Source organism: Mytilus edulis, chromosome 4, assembly GCF_963676685.1.
Source record: "Mytilus edulis chromosome 4, xbMytEdul2.2, whole genome shotgun sequence".
Classification (NCBI taxonomy): domain Eukaryota; kingdom Metazoa; phylum Mollusca; class Bivalvia; order Mytilida; family Mytilidae; genus Mytilus; species Mytilus edulis.
The window spans coordinates 63,900,235-63,915,372 of record NC_092347.1 but is presented as its reverse complement, the minus strand read 5'-3'; the positions used below and the strand labels follow the sequence as shown (position 1 = coordinate 63,915,372).

At 32.8% G+C, this 15,138-nt stretch overlaps 1 protein-coding gene and 1 long non-coding RNA gene across 3 annotated transcripts in view; one reads left to right on the top strand and one right to left on the bottom strand.

Annotated features, from left to right (window-relative positions):
- The window catches only part of LOC139520206 (uncharacterized), a 38,895-nt gene extending 35,776 nt beyond the window's left edge, over positions 1-3,119 (bottom strand). The window contains exon 1 of one of the 2 annotated variants that reach the window (XR_011663836.1): positions 2,962-3,119. This is a non-coding gene — a long non-coding RNA (uncharacterized lncRNA). Of the gene's footprint in view, positions 1-977; positions 1,018-2,961 lie in introns of those variants that run through there. The other variant, XR_011663835.1, reaches the window with a different exon arrangement.
- A 3,923-nt stretch (positions 3,120-7,042) lies between these two features.
- On the top strand, positions 7,043-15,056 carry LOC139520224 (ARL14 effector protein-like). Its single transcript, XM_071312710.1, has 3 exons — positions 7,043-7,198; positions 13,492-13,619; positions 14,579-15,056. Exons 1-3 carry the CDS (start codon positions 7,070-7,072, stop codon positions 14,814-14,816), a joined length of 495 nt encoding a protein of 164 aa, XP_071168811.1. The 5' UTR covers positions 7,043-7,069; the 3' UTR covers positions 14,817-15,056.
- Positions 15,057-15,138: the final 82 nt, after the last annotated feature.

Here is a 15,138-nt window from a genome sequence, read left to right as displayed (position 1 = left end):
AAGACAAATAAAATACCCAGACACGTAAAACGAAAGAGGGACGAGGTTAAGGACTGAGCAGTTGCAATAAGCATGTATATCAACACTGATATACTGAGACAAATATACCGCATGAAAAGAATAATTGGAATCAAAACGGACAATCACAAATATTAAAGAGAACGGAGTTGGTCTTTTTAGAGAAAATTTACCCATAAACATAAGACAGATGCTTTGCCGGAATAATGGGCTGTCGGAGTGATGGGTTGTCGGAATAGTGGGCTGTCGGAGTAATGGGCTGTCGGAATAGTAGGCTGTCGGAATAGTGGGCTGTCGGAGTAATTGGCTGTCGGAATAATGGTTGTCGGACTAATGGGATGTCACCGTCCATGCAGCATATAGGGTTATATAATGACCAGTGTAAAACAATTCAAAAGAGAAAGACCACGACTTGATATATAAATGAAACAAACAAAAATATAATAGGAACTCAGCAATAAAAGAAAACCATTGCCTGAACCACATCCGCATTACGCCATCGGAAGTTAGCGTGTCATATCATCGGACTTAAAAAGCAAACAACCATCGCACTTTCAGGGGCGGATCTAACCATTTTAAAAAGGGGGATCCTAACACATGATGAAGGGGGAGGGGTGTTCCAACCACATGTCCTCATTCAAATGCATTGGTCGTCCAAAAAAAGGGGGGCTCCAACCTCCGGAAACCCCCCTTCTGGATCCGCCAATGACTTTAGTGTCCGACACCATCGCACTTTAGCGTAGCCGTAGACCATCTTAATAAGCGAAACCATCGCACATTAGAGTACTTTCGCACTTTACAGTCCTACATATATTTTTTTTTAAAGGATGAAAATGTCTCATCTGTCCCAAAGACCCCGTATCTAATATGGTTCTAAAGATTTTTATATTGTATATGATGATGTCTATTAGATTATGACACTATATATAATAAATTAAACTATCGATTTACTAACTTACCTTTCTGTAAATATATATAATATGGCGTAACACATCCAACTATACAGGTATGGAAATATATTACAGGTAAGCAGAGATTTTTTGGCGGTAACTAGAAAGCATGCAGGTAAAAAGGTGTACTTGATTTTGAATTAGTCATGCGTCTAGCATCCGTGTGATAGGATGATGAATAATAATATAACATATGAAAAATACGTGTAAAGCATAGAAAAACATGAACTTCATATATGACCAATTTACTATTTTCCTTATAACGTCGATCCATAGAGACGTTGTTCTTCAGAAGTGATTTTTTTTTTGCACGGCGGGCTTTGAGCAGAATTGGCTTCCGTTTTTCAAGTCAGTCTGGTATTTTAAAAGCGCTTCAAATCATAAACTGGTTATCAGACGGTTTTATTTTAATAGATTTAGGTTTCGAGCTTCACTTAAGACACACACATAGGAGACATAACGTCCAGTGCTAAATATTTCACGCATTATTTGAATTAAGAATGAATACTGTAGATAGGTTACTAGTATCGTACCGGGAATGATGGATTGGACCTAATATTTTACGTTTATTAACGGGACTAACACTAGTTGGAGTTTTAATCTTAAAAAAAATTAAGAGCTCGTAAAGACCGATTTTTTTTATATGACTTCAGTAAGAACTTCTGCAATCTCCATTGGTTTTTTTTTATGTAATAGGGCCGTTTTAAATAAAAGTCGTTGAAATTTTAAAAACATGTTGCCTTCCGAAATATAATGGCACCATGAAAGAGTGAAATGCTACAAAGGTCTGATGTGCAGAGAATAGGACATTCTCCCTACAGGAGGTATCTGGTTTAACATCTACAATTTTAATAGCTGGGCTTGACTGCTTACATTAACATCCAGCATAGCCGGACGGACGCCCCAACTTTTAATAAGCGCCTGTATTATGGGAGGGAATATCCGCCATAATTATTCAATTCTTGATTTGTGAAATGCAAATTCTTAATGTATAAAGACAATTTCTTAATGTGTAAAGACAATTTCTTAATTTGTTCTCGTATATATTCTTGATTCGTTGCATGAATTTCTAAATTTTTTAATTTGTGAAATGTAGTTAATTTGTTTGAGTCACGTATGGTGAGATCGCGTCTTTATAATTGTTATAGCTGCCAGTCAATGAGATGTTCCGTTTCTAAAGAAAAACTACAAGTTAGAACACCCTCTTTTTTAGAAGTGACTGACTGACTCAATCCGGCTTGAAAACTATAATATAAGATTATTGATTACGCTTTTCTTGTTTTCTCAGGAGGTTTGTCCACTCCAATCAATTTCATGCTAGACATCATGTGGCAAAATTTACAGCTGTTTTACTATCAAGCTGCCCCCCCCCCCCCCCCCTTCCAAAAAAAATAGCCTTGCATGACGTCATAAGTACTCACCCCTCCCCCTCCTGGATTTTCAGTAAAAAAAACATGAAATCCAGCCCCTTTATCCAGATGTTCAAAATGCATAACCAATGTCCTTCAGTTAACCCATTCAGGTCTTATTCTAACAACTTTTAGGGAAACATAGTGTCCTAGATAAAAAAAAAAAAAAAAAAGGTGAAGTTGAGCACTCGCATGTTAAAACCGGCCACACTAGTCTTTATTAGTCCAAATAATTATGACGTCTGGTAAAATGCAAGGAAGGAAGGAAGGCGTCCCAGAAAAAATAAAAGAGCCTTGTCAGACGTCATAATTATTTGGACTAGTCTTTATGTGCATGTCCCAAGTCAAGAGCCTATCTAAATCTTTGATATTAACCTGTTCTTATCCTGAATATATACATATTAAAATTTGTCGCTGGACGTAATAAAGTAGCCATCCATCATCATCATCATCATCCCTTGTAAAAAAAAAAGAAACGACGTGGTCTCAACTTATTACAATAGGCTATTACTTAACAACAATGGGTTGATTTTAAGTCAGACTCATTCAAGGTCATAATATCAGAACCTGGCAGAAAAACATACCCTTTTCAGCTTTCGGCATGCAATTATCCGCTCGACATCATATGTTTCAGGTAAAACATCTCTCCTTTCGACTGTCTCTGTCGCTGTACGGTCAGTGCCACTAAAGTTTCCATCGGGTAGTCGCTTGAAATCAATTTTCCTTAAATTACGTGTTTTTGGCATGTGAGTTTTTTTTAGTAAATAAAAGGGAGATAACTCGCACAAAGGGGCGGATTTAGTATAGGTCACGTTATTTAGCTAATAAATAAAGTACCCGCAATTTTGCCGTATGTGACCGTATGTAAAGTCATGATCAGTCAATCATTGGTTCATATTAGTCGTATAATAATGGCGTATTTCTTTTTCGTAAATTGTTTTGCTATAATAATGGTTTCTTATTTTTCATGTTGGGTCCCATAGGCGGATCAAGGGGGGCCTGAGGGCCCGGGCCACCCCTTTTGTGGGGAAAAATGGTTTATTATGTAGGGAATCACTGAATCATGACACCCCCCTGTTCTGTGTATTTTGGATCTATGTATCCGGGATCTAATCCATCTTGCCCCTTAACATTATTATAGGGAACAAGCTATTACATATTTCACCATACATGTATATATAAGCTCACTACTGTCTATATACTAGTAACGAAGTCCGTTTAATGTTCATCAGTATGTTTAAGGTGGAATGGGAGACTAAAATAAAAATGATGGAATTTGTTCATACTTTGCCAAAACGTAGTATCTATCGATATATGTTCAAAAATATAATAAAAATGATAGGTCATCGTGCATTTTCTCAAGCTACAGGTTGTGACAAAATGACACATTTTGTACCATGATTAAACAGGGGAAAAAAAACGGATTTTGTGATTAGAAACTAAACAAAATGATAGAATTCTAAAATAAGTTAGGAAAAGATATCTTTCAGACAGTGCTTTGAGAATATCAAAAGAAAAGATAGGGTCGCCGTACGTTTTTTTCTGGCTAAAATACAAAATAGAAAAATTCCATGTAGATTCCTTCAGAAAATGCACTATTTATAATTAAATGTGGTTCCTTCAACCAACATACGTAATAAATCTCAAGACTTTACATCGTTTTTTTTTAATTTCATTTAATGAAAGTGTGTTGCCTATAATTAAAATAATAACTAACAGTGTTTCGGGATTTTTTGCTTATACTATTAAAGCATGGGTCCCTTTTCAAAAGTCTCCCAACTATTTCTTTGATTTAGCAAGGTATTCTTTGATCTTTTTGTTACGTTTATACGCTATGATAGGCACCTGGGTGAAGATTTCACTACATTGTTTGTCTTTTTGCAGATTGCTCAAATGTTTTCTTATAACCTTACTAAGGTTTTTAACCATTGGATTATATTTAGTAATGAAAGTGAGTGGGAAATCCGTTGTCCTATCGGCCTTCAATAAGGTTATTTTTCTGCTTGTGGTATTTTTAACGTTTCTAATAACATTCTCTGTTTTATTTTTACAGTATCCTCTTTCAACTAACTTATCTTGTAAGTTAGTTAAATGTCTATCTTACTCATTGATGTCTATATTATTCTAATATGACGTATAGATTCACACACTGTAATACTTGTGAATGTGTGTTTCGGATGTGCACTAGTGATTGGTAAATATTGATACGTTTCAGTTTTTTTAATATGTGATTTAACATCAAGGATGCTAATTATTATTATGGAATCTTTCACCTTTGTACACTTCGGTATCTAAATAGGTCATACTAGAACTAGATATCTCAAATGTGAATTTAAGTAGAGGGTCAATTTTGTTCGCTATGTTGCTGCTCACAAGGAAGCTATTAAACCAAGAGTTCCAAATGGTGAAGTTGAAATCATCCCTTCGTAAATTTTACGGACGCCATCACGAGTTGGTTGACAGTTATGGAATAATCGTTTCACAAATGATATCGGATATGTTCCTTACGACGTAACTACAATCCCCTTCCCTTTCATGAATGTGACCTACCGAATTAGACTGTTTACCGGATTTGTTATCTCATAAGTAACACGACGGGTGCCACATGTGGAGCAGGATCTGTTTACCCTTCCGGAGCACATGAGATCACCCCTAGTTTTTGGTGGGGTTCGTGTTGTTTATTCTTTAGTTTTCTATGTTGTGTCATGTGTACTATTGTTTGTCTGTTTGCCTTTTTCATTTTTAGCCATGGCGTTGTCAGTTTATTTTAGATTTATGAGGTTGACTGTCACTTTGGTATCTTTCGTCTCTCTTTTAAAGAAATCTTCAACTTGTTTTAATGTGCCTGTGAAGACCATAAAACCTTCATCTCTGTATTGACAGTGTAATTTGATGTTTTCTCTCCATTGGAACTTATCTAAGATATTAATTGATAGCCGTACAGACAGATGTAAATCTGTGCATGTCGGAGAAAATATACCACCCATAGGCGCTCCTATAATTTGTTTGTATATTTGTCCATTGAATTCAAATTCATTGTTTCTTAGTATTAATTTAACAAATGCCGTTAAATCTTTTTTGTTGGGATTTTTAAAGTATATACTTGTGCGTCAATTGATTCTGAGAGGTTACCTCCCCTTAAAATGACAATTTTTTATTTTTTTTAAAGCAACCAAAAGTAATCTACATTTGTAAAAATATTAATATTTATAAGTTATATTCTTATAAATTGGTTCTTTTAAATGAAAATTCACATTAAATAACTGCATTCCTGCATCAAATTTTGCTAACTTGATAGAAAATCTGTACCTTACGTTCTCTGTTTTTTACAATCCAAGATGGCGGAAGACACCCATACCATCTTAATTTTAATCATATAAAAGTACATGTATAACGTGATGGTACCCAAATTGCAACTATTTTGGCAGTTTTTTTATGATCACGACAAAAATTCCCATTTTGTGTTTATTTTGTAGCCGTATCCTTACTTCTTTTTAACATAGGTACACCAATTTGATTTTCAATATATATGGATCATAGAAAAAATGCCGGTCTGAACTGACCTCTAAACCACCAATGATTCTGTAATGAGGAGTTCCCAAATTGCATCTATGCTTATATTCGCATCGTCAAAAGTCGAATAACAGAGCTTTTGTTTAATTTCTTCAAATATTTTGAACAATTGGATATTTGTCCATGCTTACTTTTCATATTTTAAGATATGGATACTTGTAACATATTGTATTTGCTAATTTTGAAAAAATCATATTTAAAAAAAAAGATAATACAAATTGTTCATAAACTATTGTAGTGTATTACTTTTCGTGAAAGAAAGTGAAAGTGGAATTGAAAATGAATCTTATTTGCCTTCTTCAAGGAGGAGATCAGTTAAAATTTCCAGACAAATTCAAAGACTACTATATTTGGTCTATGTTAATCTGATAAAATAAAGTTAAAGTCTGTTTAATTTATTCATAGTTTAGATAGGACATATTATAAAGTAGATATTTCATATAGGGCAGAAACTTTTTTGGTACATTCAGAGGGTAGGATATAATTTTTTTAAGGGAGAAAGATGAATTGCACCGGTCCCCCCCCCCCCCCCCCCCCACCCCCAATAAATATTGACCGGTTCCTAACAGAATACTTTATTTATTTATTTATGAAATGCACATTTATACCCCTGGGGGTTGAAGCCAAGGCATATAGCATAGATGTAATACCCTATTACATCTATGCATATAGTAACAAACAATACAATACAATATATACACAATGGAAAAATGAACATATTAAACATCATATATAAAGTGGTAAAACAGTAATATTTATGCAGGCGTTGTGTCCACTCCCCTCAGTGCAAATTACTTTTTAATGAACGGAACAGTAAGCTGCATAATATCAAAAGAAGATAGAATTAATTGTAATCTATCTGTTTCAGACAATTTAAAATACTGCACGAGTGGTACAGGAAACTTTGTTATAAACAATCAATGTCATAATTTCTACTCCTGTTGGACTTATTATGGATAAGTCAAACAGGAGTAGATATTATGACATTGTTTATAACAAAGTTTCCTGTGGAACATTTGTTAGGGGGAACAAATATGCATTGACAAACGTTCCCTCCCGACTTCAAAATGGTCAGTTCGGAAGTTATTATCACATTTTAGCACTACCCAATAATTAATAATGGCGACCAGAAGCCGGAGCAAATCGTCAGACAGAAATTTAAAACCAACAATCATGGAAGTAGATGACGTTAGCAGACAATTTATTGATGGAAATTCAAATTCGAATAATTCGAATGATGATCCTTGGGTACTTCATTTACCTTTTTATACTAGTATTAAAACGGCGAATTAATATGTAAAAGAGTGACCACAAATAATTTACCTCCCCTTTTTAAATTCCCATTTCATTTTCATTTTATTCCTGTTTTTGTTGCATGAACAAGGTTCAAAGCCGACAACAATTTACGATTTTTTTTTTACTTGACGTTGGATCTCCTGTAGTTGGTGATCGCAATACTGGTATAAAAATTTTGTACCAGTATATAATTTGTAACTTTTTATAAAAAAAACCCAGCAATACTGGTACATTACTGATATACCAGTATTGTAGTTGTATTGTTGACTAGACTATATTGAAGATCAAAGGGAAATTAAATGAACTAAAAATGATTATAGAGGATAATTGTGAAATCAATTAACAACCAGTTAAAAGTCATTACTACCAGTCAGGGGACTTACTGAAATAAGTGATTTTTAAATCACTTATTTGAGTAGCAAATTCGAGGTTTTGTCACAAATTGGGATTTTGTAGTTTTTTCAAAATTTTAAACACATAGGTTTAGATAACATCTTTTAATTAGTAAAATTAAAAAAATATGAACTTTTTGCTTCTTTTAAGTACCAAGGTTTATGCCTTTGATGCTATCATTTACCTGAAAATTCTATTTTAGTTGAAAAAAATGCTATTATAATGGCTTTACATAATGAACTGATACTTTCTTAAAAGATTTTTCAAAGCAGTGGGAGTATTTTTCCTGTGAAGTTCAAGGTTTCATCTTTCAGATTATGTAATAAAATTCTACTGTTCGCGATAAAAATTTCACTGTTCGGGGGTGTTGAAATTAGTGGGGGTTATTAAAAGAATGATACTTAAAGAAGTGATTTTTGGGAAGGAAATTGAGGTCTGATACTTAAACAAGTGATTTTTATGTCATTATCCTAGATTCAGTACAAGGTCATCACCTGAAATGACCTGGTCATCCTAGACAACACAGATGTTGGTACTGATAAGTTTAGAAACATAATTAGTCCCTGGATCATTAGTATTCTATATTTAAAGCTACACTAATATTAAATCACTTCTTCCAGTGATTTATTTGTACTACTTAAATAGGTGATTATTAAAGAAAGACAACTCTAACTTCCAACCTTTATGGAAATAATGTTACTTGAATCAGTGATTTAGAAAATCACTTGTTTAAGTAAGTCCCCTGACTGCATGACTACACTTGCACAAATAAAGGATTATTGAAATTAACTCATAACATCATTATTATTTAAACAATTGCTAATAATTTTATCATATTTCTATATTTTATTTAATTCAATAAAGATAAAATAAAATAAAAGCTTGTTATCATATACTTAGACTAAATAACATATGATTTTTACTGTATGATAATAACATTAAATTAACATAAACTCCATATTTTACGAATTGGTGCTTAGCGGGCTGATATGAAAAGTTTATCACATGCTTCGATTGTTATCACATGCCTTTCCGTAACGTTATCACATGGCATTCCGGTAATACTCGGTAAATTCCGGAAAATACACCTCAATGCTACGTTTTCAGTGAAAAACATTACAAAGTAGTGTACAAAACAATTATTTGAATACTGGAAAGTAAATTGTGTAAAATAATAAAATTGAATTAAAAAAAAATATATTAAATAAATGCATTTTTTAAGTTTTTCTGAAACATGATTTAGAAAGTTAATTTTAAAAAGTTGACTTTTCCAAACAATGTTCATTATGTACAGTGGCGGATCCAGAGGGGGGGTTCCGGGGGTCCGCACCCCCCCTTTATTTTGGCCGATCAATGCATTTGAATTGGGACATATGGTTGCACCCCCCCTGCACCCCCCCTTTGCCCTGGGCTAGCACCCCCCTTTCGAAAATTCCTGCATCCGCCACTGATGTATATTGTTGAATTATTATTTTTTGTCGATTCGTCCATATTAAAATGTGGGTTTTTTTCTCTGTTGAGGTATATGATCGAAAGATTTCATATTGAATGTATCTAATTTTGGGTCCGACGTCCGTGGACTTTTTACTCTCTCAACTTCTTTTCGGGAACCACGTAAAAGGATCAATATATGAATCTGTTATTTTTCTCTACTGTTGAAGCATATGATAAAAAGATCATAACATGTCATTTTTCATATCGCATGTATTATCAGCCCTCTGTCAATATCAGCCCTCGAGCCATGCGGCTCTTGGGCTGATATTGAACCTAGGGCTGATAATATATGCGATATGAAAAATGACATGTAATAATCTGATATTATTATCTGAGTAATAATTAAATAAATTCAAGTAAATTATTAGACTTTAACACTATAAATTCAGCATTTACATGTATGCCATCACATATTTTGACAGATATTTTAATACATGTATACATTTTTTGTGTCCTAAGATCATATGCATTTGTTTGTCTTTATTTTCTTATTTATCTTTGACAACAAAAGATATCAATATTATTCATTAATTATAAAAAGTTGCTAGGGGAACCTTGTTATAATCAAATTAACTAGTTTGTCTACATGAATGTTAAGGGTTGAAGCAGTTGATTCAGAACCATGAACAATACAATTAGTAGCAGATACATGTATATCTACTGGTACAAATACTAATACTTGACCAACATTCTGACAGTAAGATAGCTGTACAAATGCTATCTGAAATAGCTTGTAATCTAGTAAGCATTAGAGAAAGTCCACAGAGACTGAATACCTAAATACCAATATAGGAAGGGGGAGGGGTTGCAGAAATCACATCTGAAGAAGAAATAGACAATACCAATGCTGATGATACAATATGTCAATATAAAATTCACTAAAATATACTACATGAATCTTGGAAAAAGAGAGCTGAAAGAAAACATAGAAGAAAGTACAGAGTTTGTTAAAATGCTGAGACAGAATGGTTAAGAAAAAAACATCTGAAGATTTAAAACTTTATTTGATGACAATCACAGTGTAACATCTATGGCATCATCAGTTAAACTCAATCATTCCTAATAAAATGGTCATGTCATATGTTAATTTCATTATGCATATATGTGACAGCTTTAATAAAAGATTAATTGCCTATATTGTTTATTTAAAAAAAAAAGCACAATACTGGTATACAATACTGGTACAAAACTTTTATACGTTTACTTGTCTAATTTCACAACTTTATTGCAATAAGTATCTAAAGATAGATTTTAATTAATACAAGAGGGATGCTAAAATTTTGTCAGTTTATTGACTCCCTGATTATCTTGTTCTTCCACAAACATGACAAATATCGTAAAGTCTTTATTTAGGAAGGCAAAACTTTAAATACTTTACATTTATCTCCTAAACTAGGTTAACCATAGGTACATGTATCTACCCTGAAATTTTCAGATGAATCAGACAACCTGTTATTGGGTTGCTGCCCCTGAATTGGTAGTTTTATTGAAATTTTGCTGTTTTTAATAGTTATCCCATAAGGACGCGGTGTGTCAGTGTAAGATCATCCTTGTGGCCGGAGGCCAGAGGGTGATCTTACACTGACACACCAAGTCCAAATGGGATAACTGTTTTACATCCCAGCTGTTTTAGATTAGACGAAAAACCATTTACAATTCATAAAATCTGGATTAGAACGCCACACAACCATTATAATATACTTTATATATTATTATATAATGTATACCCTTTATGATCCCCTAACACGATGAGTAGATATCAAACAATGTCAACTCGCCCCACTGGTCAATCGGCCTACACTACATGTATATCGCCACTTTATGAAAAAATCGCCCCTCTCTTGTAACCAACTCGCCCAACTTTAAAAAAGTGTAAAATCAAATTAAACAATCAGTCTGACAACTCATTTATTTAACGAAAAGGGTTGAAACCCCACTGAGTAAAGGTCTGCCAACTCGCCCCAGTTATAAAAATATCTTGCTTCCTTTAAGTATGTTAAATTTCTGATAGTTCGTATCCAGTCGTCCTGGTGAAGTGGTATGTGTCGTGGCTTGATATGCTAAAGGTCTTGAGTTCGAATCCCAGCATATACACTGGATTTTTCCTACGTGAATTTTGATAGATAGTATTCTCCGTATAATTAATTATAAGTTTTATACTGGATTTGACATTCCTGCCAAAATGTTACAGAACAAAGGAAAGCATGCATAACAATGAAACTTAAACTGGGGTGATCTGGCTCAGATCACCCCTGTTAGAACAAAGGAGCTGGGATGTAATTGTTAATACCTTGAATATTATTATAAATAGAGATAAAAAAAATCATCAGTCTTAAAGTGTTAATGCATTGTGAAAACCAATATTTCATCAATGAAATTCAAGTCAGATAATTTTCATGAATATCCTTTTCATATTGGATACAATTTTTTTAAAGTTTGATGCAGACATTTTGTAGTCGAAGCATTTCAACTGAGGTACTACACAGGCGTCAAAAGGTGTCATTATCATTTTAATTTATGGAAGAAAGAGTTATTGCCCTTTATAGTCAATTTTTAACAATTTTCCGTAAATTGCAAAATATTTATCCCTGTATCACTTGGCCAAGTTCATTATAGATATAGATAATTGTAAGCAGCAATAATGTTCAGTAAAGTAAGATCTACAATCACATCACCATCATCAAAACACAATTTTGTCATGAATCCATTGGTATCCTTTGTTTAATATGAAAGATATATGTATATTAAGGTTGAATTTTTTTTTGCATTTCAGAAAGATAAAATCGTATTTGGATTTACATGGGCATTTTTTTTCTTCTGCAGTTGGGATTCAACTTTGAGATGCTCCCTCTCAGGTGATAACTGGTTTGTATTGTATTGATTGTCATTGGTTAGCATGAACAATAGAAATCTACACATCCACAGGTTAGTTAAAGTTAGTAACTGAGTGGACAGTTTCAAATGCAATTCAGGTGTTTGTTTATTTTTACACCTGCTGTAGGAAAGAAAAAAATGCCCATATAAATCCAAAAACGATTTGGTCTTTCTGATATGCAAAATAAATTCAACTTTTATATATCTAGTGGATGCCAGGTCTTAAAACTTTTTAAACTGCACAGGTAAGTCTGTTCATAGAATAGTTTTTGAGGCATAGCCAGAAATTAGTAGTGCTTTTGCTAATTAATATTCATAATATGTAAATGAGAATTGTACCATGTGATTATATAGTTTGAACTAGACTGGCTTGATATTGTTAAAATCTTTAAAACACGGATATTATAAGTTGCCCGTCACAGAGTCCTTGTTTATAATGATTCTGATATTTCCGTAAAGTTGCCAGGCGGTCAAAATCAAAACAATGAACGCAAATTAAGTGAATTTTTCGTGTTCTCGTGAGTTTATTCTTCTTAAAATGTTGGTATTTTAACTTTACGTGGGAACCTAGAGTTCAACGACTACACACACAAGGTTTGGACTTGCTTATTCTTTGGACATCCAAGTTTCAAGTTTCACCCCGGCAACTTGTTTTTCTAATGACCTTGTTAGCCAATTTTCAACACGAAGTTTGCAAATTTGACTTTTCAGCCATTTTAGCCTGTATTTTATACTGCAATGTTAAAAGCCTCTCGCTTCGATTTTCAAAATAGCTCAGGAACCTTGATTTTTGCAACGACAGTCATTATGTTTCGTTTAAATGGTGTATATAGTTATGTATATTTATTTTCTGTCCCGGCAACCTGTCTATCACTTTAAATTAAAGTTAAAATAGACATTTTTTCAAAAATCCCTATCATTTCAATATAATTTCCGTGACCCGTATCCGATTTTATTAGTATAAAATTCAAATGAGCAAAGTGGCGTTGATTTCTGGATATGGTGGGAATACGGCCATATTTATTACTTTTTTTATGATGAACCTTAATATTTAAAGGTTACTTCTAAATTTTCTTTTCTTGATATTTTCTTTTTTTTTCTTTTTTTTTTTTATTCTGTTTGAACAAATATCATTTTCATGACTTATTCAAATGAACATGACCATGATGACCTACCATAAAAGTGTGCCACATGATCTGTTGACAACTTTTTATCACCTTTAAACTAATTACTGGCACCTGATCTGTTTCCACATTTGCAATCACCCATTAAACTACAAATGTACATTGTGTAAGTGACAGCCTAACAACTTGTAAGTAACCACAGTATGATAATGATTATAATGCATACCAAATATCCAGGAACTTCACATTTTGCCATGTGTGTTCACAACAGTTTTGTACTTTTTAAAGAATTTATAACAAATCTAATATTGTCATTCAAAGTAGTCATGATTAATTTATAATCTGATCTTTTCTTTTTAGAGCAACACTGTAGCAAAGGAGTTAAAATCCCTTTCCTTTGCAAATCCAGGAAAATTTATGGATAATTTTGACCCAGAGAGAAGTGCAAGGGAAATGAGGAAAATGAACAGAAGAATTTACAGAGAAAAGTATGTTTATTTTATTATTCAGATGAATCCAGTTATGTGCAATCGTAGATTGATAGCAACAGCTTAAAATAAAAAGATATACATTTTCTACTTTTAAACTGCATTTTTTGTTCCACAGATTAAATCTCTACAATTTTTACTTGCAAATAACAATTGTCACATCTGAATTTATGATTGAATCTACAATCTTATGTAAAAAAGGGTTAAATCCTTATTAACTATTTAATGTACAAGTTATTGACAAGCATGAAAAGAAAGATTAACATACACATTTTTGTGAAATGCTAGCCAGGACACCATTGATTATACATGCATTTTTAATAATGCATAAAACTATAAATAGCAATGTTAGTTTAAGTATTATCCTTTTAAATCATTTTTGAAATTATTTGTGTATACAATGTTAACATGTTTTATATAAGTACATAGATATATGAAGATGTACGTGTGTGGTATGAGTGCCAATGAGACAGCTCTCCATCCAAATAACAATTTATAAAATGTCAAAGTCAATGTACAGCCTTCAACATGGAGCCTTGGCTCACACCGAAAAACAAGCTATAAAGGGCCCCAAAATTACTAGACGTGTAAAACCATGTATTTAAAAAACTGAACTGACTGTAATATAATTAAATTACACACATTGTACACATGGAAGGATTTAGAAAACTATTTTTAAATATTAATTTTGCAAGGTTTGATTCCTTTCTTCAGAGATATTTCTGTTTGATTTTGAATAGGTTCCCTATGAAGTAAAACTACCAGGATTATAACTTAATACGCCAGATATTCCAAAATATTGTGCCAAATACGGCTATGGTTATCCATTCCTTGTACAAGAAAATCCTTAATTTTTTGAAACAGGAAATTTATAAAAATGTAAAAGCAGAGGAAAGATAATAGACATATTCGTAAATCCTAAAGGACATCTGACACCTTTTTTTTTTATTATATTTCAGTATAAAAAAGAACCAAATGTATGATGAATTAGGATTATACCTAGAAAACAGTAATGATATTTGTGACTGTTTAAGTATGAATTGTCCAGGATGCCATTTTCCATGTACTAAATGTGGATCAGAAAAATGTGGACAAGAATGTCGATGTTGTAGACGATATATCTTTGAATCAATAGAAATCGAAGGTACAAAAACAGTGGTTCAATTTCCTGAAGAGATAACACCCTCCTTCACATGACAGGACATTTTCAAAGTAATTCTCAACTTAATGTATAACTGGAGAGAATGAACATCGATTAAAAGACATGTGTATGTACAGAATATGGTGGTGAATAGTATCAAAATAGAATGCATTTAATGAAAGAAAGGAACAAATATGTTCACCTACTTCTGATGAGTTCAGAAAAAGTTGTAGTTAAACATGTTAAAAAGATGAACAATGCTTTACATGTTAACTGTAATAAAAGACAGTAAAGTAGTTATTTGTCAACATTTATATTCTAATTTCTATTATAAAGTTTTTTTTTATGCCCCACCTACGATAGTAGAGGGGCATTATG